This window comes from Haemorhous mexicanus, chromosome 12 (assembly GCF_027477595.1).
Source record: "Haemorhous mexicanus isolate bHaeMex1 chromosome 12, bHaeMex1.pri, whole genome shotgun sequence".
In the NCBI taxonomy this organism is placed as follows: Eukaryota; Metazoa; Chordata; class Aves; order Passeriformes; family Fringillidae; genus Haemorhous; species Haemorhous mexicanus.
Window position 1 is genome coordinate 2,448,111 of NC_082352.1, and position 14,480 is coordinate 2,462,590.

At 45.5% G+C, this 14,480-nt stretch overlaps 1 protein-coding gene across 4 annotated transcripts in view; it reads left to right on the forward strand.

Moving 5' to 3' along the window:
* The window catches only part of CDH5 (cadherin 5), a 37,771-nt gene that overhangs the window by 11,407 nt on the left and 11,884 nt on the right, over nt 1–14,480 (forward strand). For 2 of the 4 annotated variants that reach the window (XM_059857747.1, XM_059857748.1), the window contains exon 2: nt 12,803–13,004. In XM_059857747.1, the coding sequence (XP_059713730.1) occupies nt 12,816–13,004 (189 nt within the window). In that variant the 5' untranslated portion in view covers nt 12,803–12,815. Of the gene's footprint in view, nt 1–7,946; nt 8,072–8,397; nt 8,469–12,802; nt 13,005–14,480 lie in introns of those variants that run through there. The other 2 variants (XM_059857749.1, XM_059857751.1) reach the window with 2 other exon arrangements.

Below are 14,480 nucleotides of genomic sequence, written 5' to 3' on the forward strand. Positions count from 1 at the left end.
GAAATGCTGGGAATAAACCTGTGCAAAAGGAAGGCCTGGTTTAGAAATGAAGGCACACCACTGCTGGACACTCCCCTGTCCAGCCCTCCAGGAGGGACTCAGGCAGCCCCATGCCCACCCAGACTGTCCCTGCTGGGGCTGGAGCCCCTTCCCAGCCCCAGGACCCAGCAGGTCCCTACACACACCCTCTGTCAGAGCAGGATTCCTTCCCAGCTCCAGCCCAGCTCTCTCATGGCAGTCTCATTCCATAAAGGCATTTATTCCCAGTGCAGGAGCACAGAACAGCCCCAGCTGCTGCCTACCAGGAGGGGTCCAGCCGAGGAACCCCTGGGCTTTTATCCTCTCCTAGTTCAAGGGTGCCCAAGCCTGGCTCTCCCTGCTGAGCCCTGGGCTCCTGCTCTCTCTGGCTGTGCCCCAGATCCCTGTGCCCTTTGCTGGGCCCTTTCCTAGGGCTCCAACCATCCCCAGGGCCCCACCTGAGCTGCCCCCAGAGACCTGCACAGAATGAATTCCTCACCACACTACTGCACCTCCTGAATTCTGCAGTGAGCCTGGCCTTGGAATATGAAAAATCAATAAAAGATCATGAAGAACCTGTTTGCAGTTCTTCAGTGCAGGAATTAGCAAATTAGCCCCTTTCATTTGATTTTCACTCATCTGCATCAGAATTTCAGATCTGTCCATAAGAATGGAACTGGCTGTATTTTGAATGCAAGCTTTGGCAGAATATGTTAAGTAAGCTCTGTCATCTCCTGAAAGGGAAGTTGTTTGTGCCACGGGTCTGATCTGTGCCTGTGCTGCTGCACACATCTGTGGGGCAGGCAGGGAGATTTGGGGCCCAGCCCTCCCAGGTGCTCATTAGGACATTCCCAGGATTTCCAGGGCTGGCAAAGACAGGAGAAGGGCACAAGGGCAACCCATCCCTCCATGGCACTGCCTACACTTCAGTTTTGGTGCTCTGAGAATAGACCAGCAGTCAAGAGCTGAACACTCTGGAAGACTTTTCTCCAGACAAGTATTTTTGTGTGAGAGCAAAACTCATACACTAGATTAGCAGCTGCATTTGAAAGCTTTGTCAAGTATTAGCCACAAAAGTCCAGAAGTTATAGTGAAAAATGAGAGATATTTTAGAGAAAGTCCAGCATGGTTCCCTGCACAAACTAGGGAAATGGCACAGGTGCCTTCCCAAAGAGCAGCAGAGAGAAAAGAGTGCTCTTCTGCCCCAACACTGCTACCTGAACTGCAAGGACTTACAGAGCACCATTGTAGTTAGAGGTAGATAAAAAGGCAAAAATGTTTTCGATCCCTCATTTTCAAAACCCAAAGAGGCCACTTTTAATTGTCCCCTTCTGTTCCTGTCCACTTTCCCCAACATCCTGTGCCACAGCCTGAGGCAGCAGAGGCTTCTGTTTGTGTCACACGTGTGCCACAAAGCCACAAAGCAGCGGTGGCACCTCTGCCTTTGTCCTTTCCTTGCATCCCCATCCCTCTCAGCCCCACTGCAGGGTGCCCCTGACACTGGCAGAGCTCAGCAGGGACAAGGGACAAGGTGGCTCTTGCAGCACACAGGGCCCTTGGCCTCATTGTGCAGGACAGTGGGAAGGGAAATTCCACTTCCACCAAATTCCTTCTCCTGCCTTTGTCCACGTTTCTGAGCCATGCTCTGGTAGCTCCAGTCTTCCTTTTCCCCTTCCTTTAGTGATGCTATCTGCTGTGAAAGTGTGCCCTGGGAACCCTCAAGGAGCGTGCAGCCTGCCTTCAGTGTCTGGCCTGAGGAGAGCAAGGGCTGCTGCTGCTGTCCTGCCAATGGTAGGAAATCCTGCCATTGATGGGAAAGGCTCCTGGGATGGGCTCAGCCCCATCAGCAGAACCCCCTGCACAGAGCTTGAGTTGGCTTCTCTGTCCTGTTCTGGGACAGTCCCTGCCTCTACCTCCAGCCCTAGACCTGAATTCAGGAGGGATTTGCATTCTCTTGCTGGCTTTTGCTGCCATTATCTTTCAGATATAAATGGTCTGTCTGCAAGAAAATCAGTTTACTCGTGACTTGATGAGCTTTTGGAAAGTTGGAAAGGCCTTTTCCAACTTTACCAATCCTGTGATTCTATGTTAGGATTAGGCCAAGCAATCAATATTAATAATAATGTATCAGTTTCCAACATCTCCTCTGGGAGCCCAAAGGTACAATGAATTTGTGAATATTGGCTGCTTGCTCAGTGCTGTTCATTTAGGGGTTTAGGCTCTCATTAAAGCATAAGAAATGATGGCACATTTTAGTGTCATTCAGATTGCCAGGGCACTCCAGGTACTTACCCAGCACACAGATGAAGAAGGGAGGGCAGAAAGCAGGAGAGCTGGAATGCTTTTGGCAGTGGGTTCATTTTACAAAGAGAGAAATGTGAACTCCACAGGGACAGAACCACCCCAGAGCTCCCTCCTCTGCAGCACCATTTCACAAACACCTTTGCTTTGTACCCTGGACTTGCCAGCAGCAGCTTTGGTAATAGATTAGGATTAGAACAGATCCTGAATTGCTGAGTTGCACTTGAACATGACTTCAGTCCCAAACAGGAAGGAAGGGAACATTTCTCTGTGGAATATATTTTCTCATTTCCCTGCTGTCAAGTGATGAGCTGCATCACCTGCCAAATTTAGACTGACCTGCAGCTTCTTCAGATGAAGAGAAAGGGTTTGCTCACTCCAGAAGGGCTTTTCAGTGGCTGTGATCTGAACGTGAACTGTGGCAGAAATAAATGTTCCACTTACACAGCTTCTGAAGAGGAAACAAAGTTGCAGCTCAGTTTAAGAAATATCTCTGTTAAATCACAACCACTCCCACAGAAAAACAAATCCACGCAGAAGAGAGTCACACAATTTACAACAGCTTTCCTCCTCTCTTTAAGCTTCCCTGTGTCTGGGGCCTGTATTTTCAGGCTCTTCAGCTTTCCTTTATCAGCACATTAAAGAGAAAATGTGCTGCCCTAGTTTTATTTTGATTTAAAGATGGAATTTTCCTGACCAGAGCTAAGCTGTAACCAAAACTATTGGAAGGCTCATTGTAAATTCACAAGAGCAGTAATAATATCATTTGCATCATCTCACATCACATGGAGATGATGCAATGGAAGTGTTCCAGGAAGGGACTGTAACTATAGGGATGGACATAAAAGGTCTTAAAGTTAATTAAGCCTGGTCTACAATCTGCTGGATCTGCTGGATAAGGGCAGGAAATAGAGAAGAATGAGCTGACATTTGAATGAGACATTCTAAAAAGGGAGAAAAATACAGAACACTAAACAAAATCTATGCAGACACACCCTGTTTATTCCAGCCTCTTGCCCAGACAGAAAACAAGAGATTTATGTATATGTGCATTCTTTATCTGCCACAGATAATTTCCAGAGGAAATACTAATGTATTCAGCTAACCCAGAGAACGTCCTGGGAAGGAATGAGCACACACAGGCAGCTCAGAGGGTTTCTCTGCGGCAGATTACTGTCAGGGCAGTAAATATCAGTTATGGGGACCTGGGCATCATGCTCATGTGCCACACAGCCATTTCTGCTCCTGAGCTTTTGCTAAAGAAAAACATGGGGGAAAAAATCTTACCTGCGGTAAACACAGCTGCATTGTACTGTTAAATATCATATTTATTGCAAGTGGTTTCTCACAGGAGAGGGACTTTTCCTTAATGAGGGAGGCTCAGCTGGAGCTCTGTGCTAGGAGGCCTCTCTGATATTAAGGATTTATGTGGAAGCAAAGGGGAAACAGAGAAAGCTCTTCAATGCATTATTCTTATATGTACCTTGTGTTCTTTCAGCTTGGCCAAACTCTGGGACACCCAGTGGCAGCTTCAGCCAGGCTCTGGGGAGCTGAGCTGACCAGGGGAAGCACCAAAACAGAGCCAGTCTGGAAGGTGCACACCATTGATTGTAGGCAGCAAAGCTGGTCAGAAAGGCTGGAGAAATGTTTTCAGTGATCACAAACACCTCCAAGATGCCCAAACTATTCCACTTCTGCACTGGAATGAACAAATAGATTTTGGAGGATTCTCTTGTCTTCCTGCTCCCCCAAAATCAAACAGCATCAGAGGGAGGGTGCTGGGATGAGGGGGGCTCAGGGAGACTCCTGCACCTCTCTCCGTCCCACTGAGCCACCTCAGTTTGGCATGAGCAAGAGGAAATTGGCTCAGAGGAAGCAAGGAAAAAAGCTGGATCTACAGCCAGGCACATATGTCACTGAGACTGAGAGAGAGCCCCTGCCCAGGGGGAGTACACCTGATCATCCCTGGAATCTGCTTTTGGATGCAAGGAAGGGAATAAGTTCCTTGCCTGTCTGCAACACTGCCACTTCATCACTATTTTCAACATCTGCCTTTATCAATAATTAATCCAGATGGGAGGTGTCTTCCTCTTTATCTTGGACAAGGAATTTAGAGAGGGAAATGTCTGCAGTTCCAAACTATGCATGCAGGGTGATCCCACCCATCTTATCAGCTCACTTCAGAGCAGAAGGGCTGCACTTAACCCAGAGTTAACCCCCACAATGGCTCTGGCTTCAAAAGCACTTGACAACTGTCACCACAAGACATGTGGCCAAGAGCAAATTTTCTGTCATTTGATTGTTTGTTTCACCCCTGCAACATCTGCCACGCAAATAAATCATAGCAGTCATAAGTATTGTGGGATTTCTGATTGGAATAAATGGAATGCTCTAAACCAGAGAGCACAGAATCTGTGTGACAGTGATGATGAGGTGAGAATACTCTGTGCCAACCCCCAAACTCTGCCTGTGGGTTTGAGCACATTCCCTAACACCAGAACACCCCTGCTCCTCACTCCGCCCTCACAAGCCTGCTCCCAGGGACCAGAGGCTGTAAAAAGCTGCAGCAGAGTAGGTTGGGACCTTAAACTCTGTGGGATTAATGCTGTCAACAACTAAGGGAAAGCCAAAATGTTCTGATTATGATGATATTTTTATTTGCTATGAAACAAAACCAAAAATTGGTTTAACAATTTAATCACAAATATTTCAGCAGCTGTGTTTATACTGGGCCCTGTGCTTAAGCACATTTATCCCTTGCAGTATTTTGGACTGACATATTTGTACATGAAGTAAAAGGCTTTGTGCATGGGCAGACTGGACAATACCACTCATTTAAAGGACTCTAATCCATTTTGGGAATACTTCAGGGAAAGTAAAGCATTATGTGACTATAGGAGAAAGAGTCAGAAGCCTCAAGCAACACCAGAACATTTCAGTGCTTCATGCTCTGTATGTGTCAAACTGGTTCTCACCAGCTCTCAAGTGTCTCCACAGCTTCTGTGGTGGCAACCAATGTGATCATGGGCAATGAGCAAACCAGGGTTCTGCACCTGGCAGGGGACAGACCTGCCTGCTGAGAGTGGGCACTGAGGGAGATTGCTACAGCTCACCTCAGACTGAGTGTGGCTCTGGCAGACCTTCACCTCTGTTTCTCTTCTGGGCAGAAGGGCAGCAGATTTACCAAGATGGGATTTCTTGCTGGACATACCAGGATGGTCACAGAAAAACAGTCATCCCCTAAAACAACAATCAGCTGCATCACCAATCTGATGAGAAGGAAGTCTGTACTGTCACTGCTCATTTTAATGACTCCAAAGCATTGTTTTACCTCCATCACATCTGTCATCCACAGCAAACAACCCTCAGTTCAAGAGTGCACTGTCATTTCAACAACAGAAGTCATTCAAGAATTATTAATTTAGCCAGTCCAAAAATAGTCCTTCCTTAGGGTCCATGAACAGTCCAGTAACTGAAACATTAACATATATTTAATTTGCTTCTCAACTATCAGATTTACAAGCAAGAAACTCAGATAAAAACCAGATTACTACAGATTGACAGGAAAATTATTTTAATAAAAATGAGAATAGGAATCAAAGCTTGTGCACATGACCTGGAGGAGTAGCCCCTCTGGGGTGGCTCATTTTCCTGGGTAAGATTTTTGATATGACCCAGAAAAATAAGTCCTAGATTTTCTTGACCTATGTGGATGTTGCACACTTTTGTACAGACTCTCCAGGTCTTCTTTTATTAGATCATGTAAGGGATTCATTTCCACAAACAAAAGCATTTCAGATCCCCAGACATATTTAAATTAACACTATCCACAAAAGGCTACAGGTACCAAAACAATGCAGGACAACCAGGCACAATCTATCAGCCCATCTCCCCCAAGTATCCCCAGGAACAGAATTTCTTTGAGGTTTTCCTGAATTCTGACAGAAGCCAATTTCAGAGCTGATTCTGAGCTGTGCAGGTGTTATGTAAAGGGAAATCAAGATCTAAGCCAAGCAAATGTGTGTTTGTGAACAGGAAATTGAATCTGAACCTACACCAGAAACACACATTCAATAAATAATTGTATCCATTCTCTATCAGATACAAATCAGGTAGGAGCATAGACAGCACCCTCCAAACTGCAAATATGCTTTTGAAAGCTTTTAGAAAATGCATATTAAGAGAAGGTTAACTAGAAATTGAGAGAAACCAGCAGAGGTTAAAAATCCTCCCACCTTTGAGATTTTGGGCCTTGGTGCTTCACTGTTGGACAGGACCCTCTCAACTCAGTCAGATTTATCAGCAAGGAGCAAAAGGGATCTTCCTTTCTCACTCTTTCTGTTTACAACCAAAATCTTCCTGGACCATACATTTCTGATTTTCAGCCCTCACTCTGCCTTCTCTCAGGATTCACTGCAGCACCTCAAACCAGCAGCTCACTCACTAAACTGCAAGCAGGGCTGTCAGGATCTCTGGGAGGACTCCTGGTAGATCCATTTTTGCTGCTCACCCATCTTTAGGGCACAGGCTGTCACTCACTGCCTTGGAGAGTGGCTTTGCTTCTTTAAAAAGAAAAGAAAAAGAAAAAAGAAAAGGAGGATAAAACTAAGTGAAAAATAAAAATTGGAAAAACCCATCAAACCAGGTCTTGCCTCCCTCATTTTCCTCCCAGTTCTCTATCTGAGATAACAGAAAGACCTGGAGCACAATTTGGCTGCCTGCTTTCCACCAAGGCAATAAACATTTAATGTACACAAAGCAAGTATTTACAGGTCTTTTATAGCCAAATTTCTTCATTTCCAAAAGAGAAATCTGTCTTAGCTGAGGACTCCATCCACCCATGAGGTGAAGTTGTATTTTGCATCATCCAGGAGAAACTTTCTGGTGAGCTGAATAGACAGGGAAGAACAATCATTAATAAATTTCCCCCAGGCCTACCAGAAACTTGAAGCTCAAATCACAAAGCTTTTTCAGAATTCATTCTCCTTTTCCCTGGAAAGAAAATATGAGGAGCCCAAATGAGAAGTGCTGAATTATGTCCTCACCTGTGTTTATGCACTGCTGCAGCATCAAGACCATGAACTGAGCAGCACCAAATGCAGCATGAGTGCTCTCACAACACTGACATGTTTAAAGAAGCAAGTTTGCTTAAGGTATTGCTCAAGTGTCTGTTCATTCAAAGGCACTATCCCAAGTAGAAAATGACATTTTTCCAATCAGTTTCAGGCAGGAATTTGCACTCCAGATTGTTTAGTCATCACAGTGGCTCTTTACTTCAAGGTACCATCACTGCATACAAAATGGCATTTTAGAACAGTTCCAGGCAGGATTTGCACTCCAGACTGTTTAGTCATCAGTGGAAATCACTTCTCACATGCACAGAATCGACACAAGGACAATCAAAACTCCAGCCCCAGGTAGTCAGGCACGAGGCCTGCTGAAATCAGCTCAACAGCCTGGAAAGGAACAAGCAGCAGAGTGTTCTCAGGAAAGAACACTGCTGTGCCTTGCTGGGACATGTGACAGACACAGAAACACTGAGTTCTGCCCCGCCACACATTACATCCGAAAATGAAAAAAAAACCAAAAAAAAAGATTCTTCTGAGTCAAAAGTGCACGATTTCCTTAGGCAGCTGTTCTCAGTGTCACTGGGGGTTGAGGAGCTCCCCAGTTCCTGCTGTCACCGGGTGCCCTCAGCTCCTGCCCCACGGGAGCCCCGGCAGCAGCGGCACGGAGGGGAACCGGAGCAGAGGTAAAAACACAGCTGGGACACAGCTGGGACACAGCTGGGACACAGTGGGGACACAGTGGGGACACAGTGGGGATAGAGCTGGCACACAGCTGGGGACACAGTGGGGATAGAGCTGGGACACAGGGGGGACACAGCTGGGGACACGTCCTGCTGCTCCCCTGGGTGCTGGGCACAGCCATGGGCAGCAGTTCTGAGCTGAGGGAATGGGGACAGCAGACCCTGGGACTGTTGTCACTGCTGGCCCTGGCCCTGCCAGGACACCACAGACACATCTCAGTGCTCCAGGGCCCCTGCTGGAACAGACAGTGGTTTTTATCTGCCTGCAGGGCTGTCAGAGACATGAGCAGCTTTACCAGCTCAGGTTTGCACAGCCCTCTGTGGCCCCTGAAAGGCTGCAGTAAGTATTGCTAAGGCTATTTTCTTTTAATAATGTTCTGCCTGCTCACAAAACTACAGCACTGCAAAGGAAAAAGATCATTTATCCCCTCCTGTGTTTGGTGTGTCAACTCTCTGTTCCTTAGGTCTCGCTGCAGTCACACATTTACTTTTGGTCTTACCATCCTATAGATGAGAAATTAATGTTAGAATGGATTCTGTATGGCCAGGCTGTTCAGTCATTCTGCTCCCTGAGACCAGGTCAGGTTCTGCTCTCTGTACCTGCCATGGCTTCACCGAGCACAGCAATTCTCAAGGTGTTTAGATAGTGTATCGAAGTGTATTTTTTCCATCTGAAAAATAATTTTTCAATGCCGTTGACTCCAAAAAAGACTAATTTTTTTGTATGGGGTTTTTCATTTTCATTTAGATGAATCATTTAGATTCTTACTGGAATCATTCAGATTTATTTTCTCTTACTGGAATCATTCAGATTCCAGTAAGAGAAAATAAACTTTCGTTTCCAGCCTTTCTCACAATCGCTTATGCAAATTTTCTCAACAACACAGACACAGCCCTTTTAAAATGTGTTGGTTTTCTTGGGTAGGACAGCTACTTTTAGCAAATTTCCCTCTCAGAATGTTCATTATCACCACTCTACATTATCCATTTGGGGTTTTTTTGGATGCTGAAAAATTCTCAAAGATAAGCATAAGATTTTAGTATGACTGACCAGGAAAAATAAATCATTTCAGAGGCAACTGTCCCTCATGTCCTAAAATCTCTGTACAGAAGCCTGGTTTAACTTTTGTTTAACATACAAGCATAGAACAAATTTCTTTGCCAGCTAAACTACTAACCTTGCATAAGGATTAATACACACCTTTAGAGTTAGAAGTAAACTAGGTGAGAGGCAAGTAGCAGGAAAAAAAAAATCACAAATATTCATAAGAATATTTCATGCAATGTGGTTTCATTACATGGAGACTGTATTTATACCAGCTGTTTATCACCTTTACAGTTGATTACTTGCCAAAACAACCTGTAAAATGCAAACTTTTAATTAGTACAGTATTGTCTGTATCTCCACCCAACATTTTTTAAAAATTACTCCCAGACTGGAAGAAGAAACTGCACTATATGAGTCATGTGTCACACAAATCACTTTGAATACCAGAATTTCTCAGTTAACTGTCTATAGTACCCTGCAGACCAAGAGTTATTTACTAAAATAATTCAACACATAAAATGAATAATATGGGTGGGAGAACCCATCATTTGCTGGAAGAAAATTTAAGAGCAAAGTAAGAAACTCAGCTGCTTGAATAAACCACTCCCTGCTAACTTTCAGGAACATTTATGGTGCCTGATTAGACTAAAAGAAGCTGGAGCTGTTGGGCTAATGAGCCAGGGACAGAGGGATGAGGGGCTGTGTGGGGGCAGAGCAGGGCAGGGACTTGTGGCAGCATCCCAGAGATCCTCCTGCATTCCCACCAGGCTGGAAACTGGGGATCCTTGCTTCAAGGGATGCACCTGATCCCATCCCTGAGTCCTGGCTGCCCACCAGACACAGAACAAAGGAGAAGCTGATCCCTGCAGGAAAAAAAAGGGGAAGCTGATCCTACCTGTTAACAACCCCTGTCAACAACCCCTCAGAAGCGTTCTTGCTGCTGGCTCTGTGGGAATGCTCAGGCATGGCAATGTCCCCTTCTGCTGCTGCCTCTGGCACTTTGGGTGAGAGCTGCTGGGGAGGAAAACTGTCATGGCCAGAAAAGAGCACTTAGCACAGCTTGCCAGGAGCTGGCAGCCAGGGAAAGTGGCCTTCCCACCAGGAGTGAGCCCCCAGGCCAGCCCTGCTCACAGGGCCCTGCTGTGTGTGCTGCCAGGGAAGGGCATTCCTGAACACCCCGAGGACTTCAGGGACAACAGCAAGGGCTGCCACGTGGAAAATGGGCATGGTGTCCTGGGGAAAGTGCCCTCAGGGTCAGCCTGTCCTGGGGAAAGTGCCCTCAGGGTCAGCCTGTCCTAAGGAAAGTGCCCTCAGGGTCAGCCTGTCCTAAGGAAAGTGTCCTCAGGGTCAGCCTGTCCTGGGGAAAGTGTCCTCAGGGTCAGCCTGTCCTGGGGAAAGTGCCCTCAGGGTCAGCCTGCCCTGGGGAAAGTGTCCTCAGGGGCAGCCTGTCCTAAGGAAAGTGCCCTCAGGGTCAGCCTGTCCTGGGGAAAGTGTCCTCAGGGTCAGCCTGTCCTGGGGAAAGTGCCCTCAGGGTCAGCCTGTCCTAAGGAAAGTGCCCTCAGGGTCAGCCTGTCCTGGGGAAAGTGTCCTCAGGATCAGCCTGTCCTAAGGAAAGTGCCCTCAGGGTCAGCCTGTCCTACGGGGCAAGGCACTCCCATGTCCCTGGAGAAGAGCAGGCAAAGAGCTCCAGAGTGCACTGTCATTTTCCCAAAATGAGCAGCTTGGAGGTTGCCAAAGGTGAAGCAGAGATGAGTTTTTGCAAGAGGCTCTCCCACCTCAGTCTGTGTTTGAGCTGCAGTGCCAGAGGGCAGCCAAGGACTCCCAACTGCTGCCAAAGGAACCCTCCACTTCCAGGGAGGTTGGACAAATATGAACAAGGAATCCCTTAATCAGGAGTTAAAGGAATTGCAGCCTCCTTAAAATCTACAAACACAAAGATGGACATGTTGAGTGAAAGGGGCAGCTAAATTTCAGCTGAAATGCACATACATTCATGTAAATAGATTCAGTCAGCACTTTCTGTTTGAAAACGTCCAGGCAGCAGCTCAGCACTACAGGAGAGCTCCACTCAGCACAGGAACCAGAGAAAAAGGCTCTTTAAACACTTCAGTCTGCTCTTTGGCCAAACCACAGCCTGTGCTGGTTGGCATTGGCCAAAGGCCTCCTTTGGTTATTGTGTTTTGTGGTTTTATGGATGAAAGTCAGACTTATGCAATCACAGCAGAATCATATCACTGCCTTCCATTTTCTAGTTGTAAATTGTCCATCTACACAAATAAAGCATAGAAAAACAACTAAATTATACTCATTTTTTCTAAAAATATTCAAAGTCAAGCTAAGGGCATAGAACAGAAAAACCTAGCTGAATCAAAAAGCTTTGTTTGAATCCAGAAAACTGTATCAAACACAGCTTATCTCCCAAAAAGCAAATTCAAAGGCACCTTCTTCACTTCCTACCCAGCCACAAAGGAGGAACATTCCTCAGGTTATGTACAACAATGTGAGAGAGAGAAAAGTACAGCAGAGAAACACTTCATGGTAAATAAAATCTTTTTTACTGGCATTGATGCTGCACCATGGGATAACACTGATTGCCTGGTTGCCAAGGAGTAATTTTGGAAATGTCTCAGCACCTTCCTGATGAAAATATTAATTTAATCTCACATCCAGCAGCCTGTGTGATGTCAACTTCTCATCACAATTAGTGGGTTTATTTTTGATGTGCATGCTGACAGCTCCTAAAAGCTAATGGAAAGTCATTTATGTGCAATTTAAAGTCTGATTACTTGAGTGTTAAAGTTCCCTGACAGTCCTTTATATCGGGAATGGGAAATTTAGGAAGAAAATTAATCAGCTTTGATAACATTAAAATAACCCCTCTGATATGAAAGTCAGGCCTAAAGTTTGCTAATATTAACACAGGATGCAAAAATATGGTTTCACCTGAAAATCATTTCACAAATTATCATTTTGTAGATGTTAACATCTGGAAATAGGGGATAAAGGAACTTTATGTTAGTCTCCAAAAGCTTCAGAAGACAAGGAGTTGAATCAATAGATGAGCCCTTAAAGAAAGATAATTTGCTGTATTGTACTTGGAAGTGATTGAAAATTTCCCACTAATAACTTTTTCCACCAAAAAAAAAAACCACCCAGATTTTATTCTAAATCAATCTTTTCCACAGGAAGATATTGACTACAGCATATTTTGTGTCAGGGCATGTCAAAACACTGCATTTGGGCTGGTCAGGCCTGAACATTCCATGTCCAGGGGAGTTCCTGGAGCTGAGCCGTGGTGCCAGGCTGCCCTGTCCCTGGGCACAGCAGGGAGCTGGGCTCTGTGTGCTCCTCAGAGCAATGACAGCACTCAGGGGGATGTGCCTCTTACACCAGCATCCACTTTTTATTTAATTGAAATACTCTGTGTTGGTACAGCTTTCATCCAGCTAAAACTATTTCATAGAAGGAAGAAGACTTCAAATTTTGATGCTGAGAAAAATGAACAGAAACAAAGTGGTCAGAGTTCCCTGCAGAAGGAATGTCCATCTGCCCTTCCACATGGGCTCCCTCTGCTGAATCTGATCCTGTTGGTCTTTATATTTTTGCATATCTGTATTAATTTCTAGGCTACAGAAGAAGATGAGCCACCTTATTCTACTTTTCTTGTTGCTCTCGGCCCCAGCATTTGCTGATGGACGAAGTCAGAAATCAACCCAAAACCTTTGTTCAAGTGATGTCAGCCACAAACGCCAGAAGAGAGACTGGATATGGAACCAGTTGCACATCCAAGAAGAGCTTGATACACCTTTGCCACACCATGTTGGCAAGGTAAGCAGCAACCTGTCAGCAATGACTGAAAATAGCAAATGAGGATCTTGAAAAGCAGTATTGGTTTGCAGTCTGGGCAGGAGAAATGAAAAGGAAATAGAAATGGGACTTAATACTAACATGTTAAAATCTTCAAAATGTGGGCAAAGAGTAAATGAAGAACACTGCCATAGGAATTTTAATTCCTTTGAAGAATACAAGAAAATTTAAGGGAATAGCAGGTCTGGAGATTCCAAATGCAGGAGCAGCCACATTACCTGCAGGTGCATGGTGAGGAAGTCTGGTGACTGATGCATGTCAGGATTTTTCTGGCAGCACAAGATTGTTTCTGAAACCTCAGAAATCAGCAAATAAAAATAAAAATCAGCAAATAAAAAACCAAGAGTTTACATCTCTCAGCTTGTACTCAAAACACGAGTGCTATGTTTCGAAATACTGTTACACAATCAAAAATATTGTTGCACAAAGCGAAAGCAAAGAATTTTTAAAAATCCTGACGAGCTTTGACCTGCTTGCAAACTCATTTTCCTCAGGGCAGTGCTCATAAAAGCCTGTCATAACTGCACATGGCCCAGGGAAGGTGTCCCAGTGCAGTCTGTCAAAGGGATGCACAGTGGCACTGCAGACGAGGCAGCTGAGCGCTCCCTGCCCTGCACAGCACTCTCATCTCTCAGGGCTGTCCAGCAGAGCCCAGCAGGCCCTGCTGGCTGCTCTGGGCTGCCAAAAACCACCACAGAGAAAGCACAGAGGCCACAGGGTCCTCAGCTCCCACAGGGCATCTCTGCCTCATTTCAGACCAACTCAGCCCCAGACTGAGGAGCAGCTTCTGTTCCTGGAGCTGTCCTAAATAAGAGTAATTCTCTTTGTCCCGCTGGGGGTGTTTCAGCAGCACAATCTCCTGAAGGCTCCTGCAGTGGCTGAGCCCTTGAATAGCCCTTCAAAGAAAGGCCCCAGCAGCAGCAAGGCAGGGCTGAGTGACAGCTGCAGGAGCGTGCTGACACATCTGGATTTTATCCTGCACCACCTCAGTGCTTTCCTTTTGTCCTCAGCACCAGAAAAGGCAGTCTGAGAGGTTTTTTTACACTGAATAGGTACACTGAAATCGAGAAAAGAGGCACAGACTATCCCATCTTTGACACAAGGCTGGGGCTGTCTCTCATGTGGCATCTCCAGAGTTGTGAACTGCTCTCCAGCAGTCCCAGCTGCCAGAAGCATGATTAAGGAATGAGGTGTGGAAATATTAATGACACATTTCAAAAGAGAAAACCGAAATTTAAACAATGCTCAGCAGTAAATGACAATTACAGGATAAATCAAATCCTGAACACACAACGGGTGACATTTATAATAACATCAGTAACAAAAGGATGTAAATACTTGGTCAAACCCAGCAATCCTTGATAATTAGCTGGCTGAAATAAGAATACTGATAGAGTGCATGGAAAATTGGGGTTTAAATCTTCTAGCAGTGTCCCT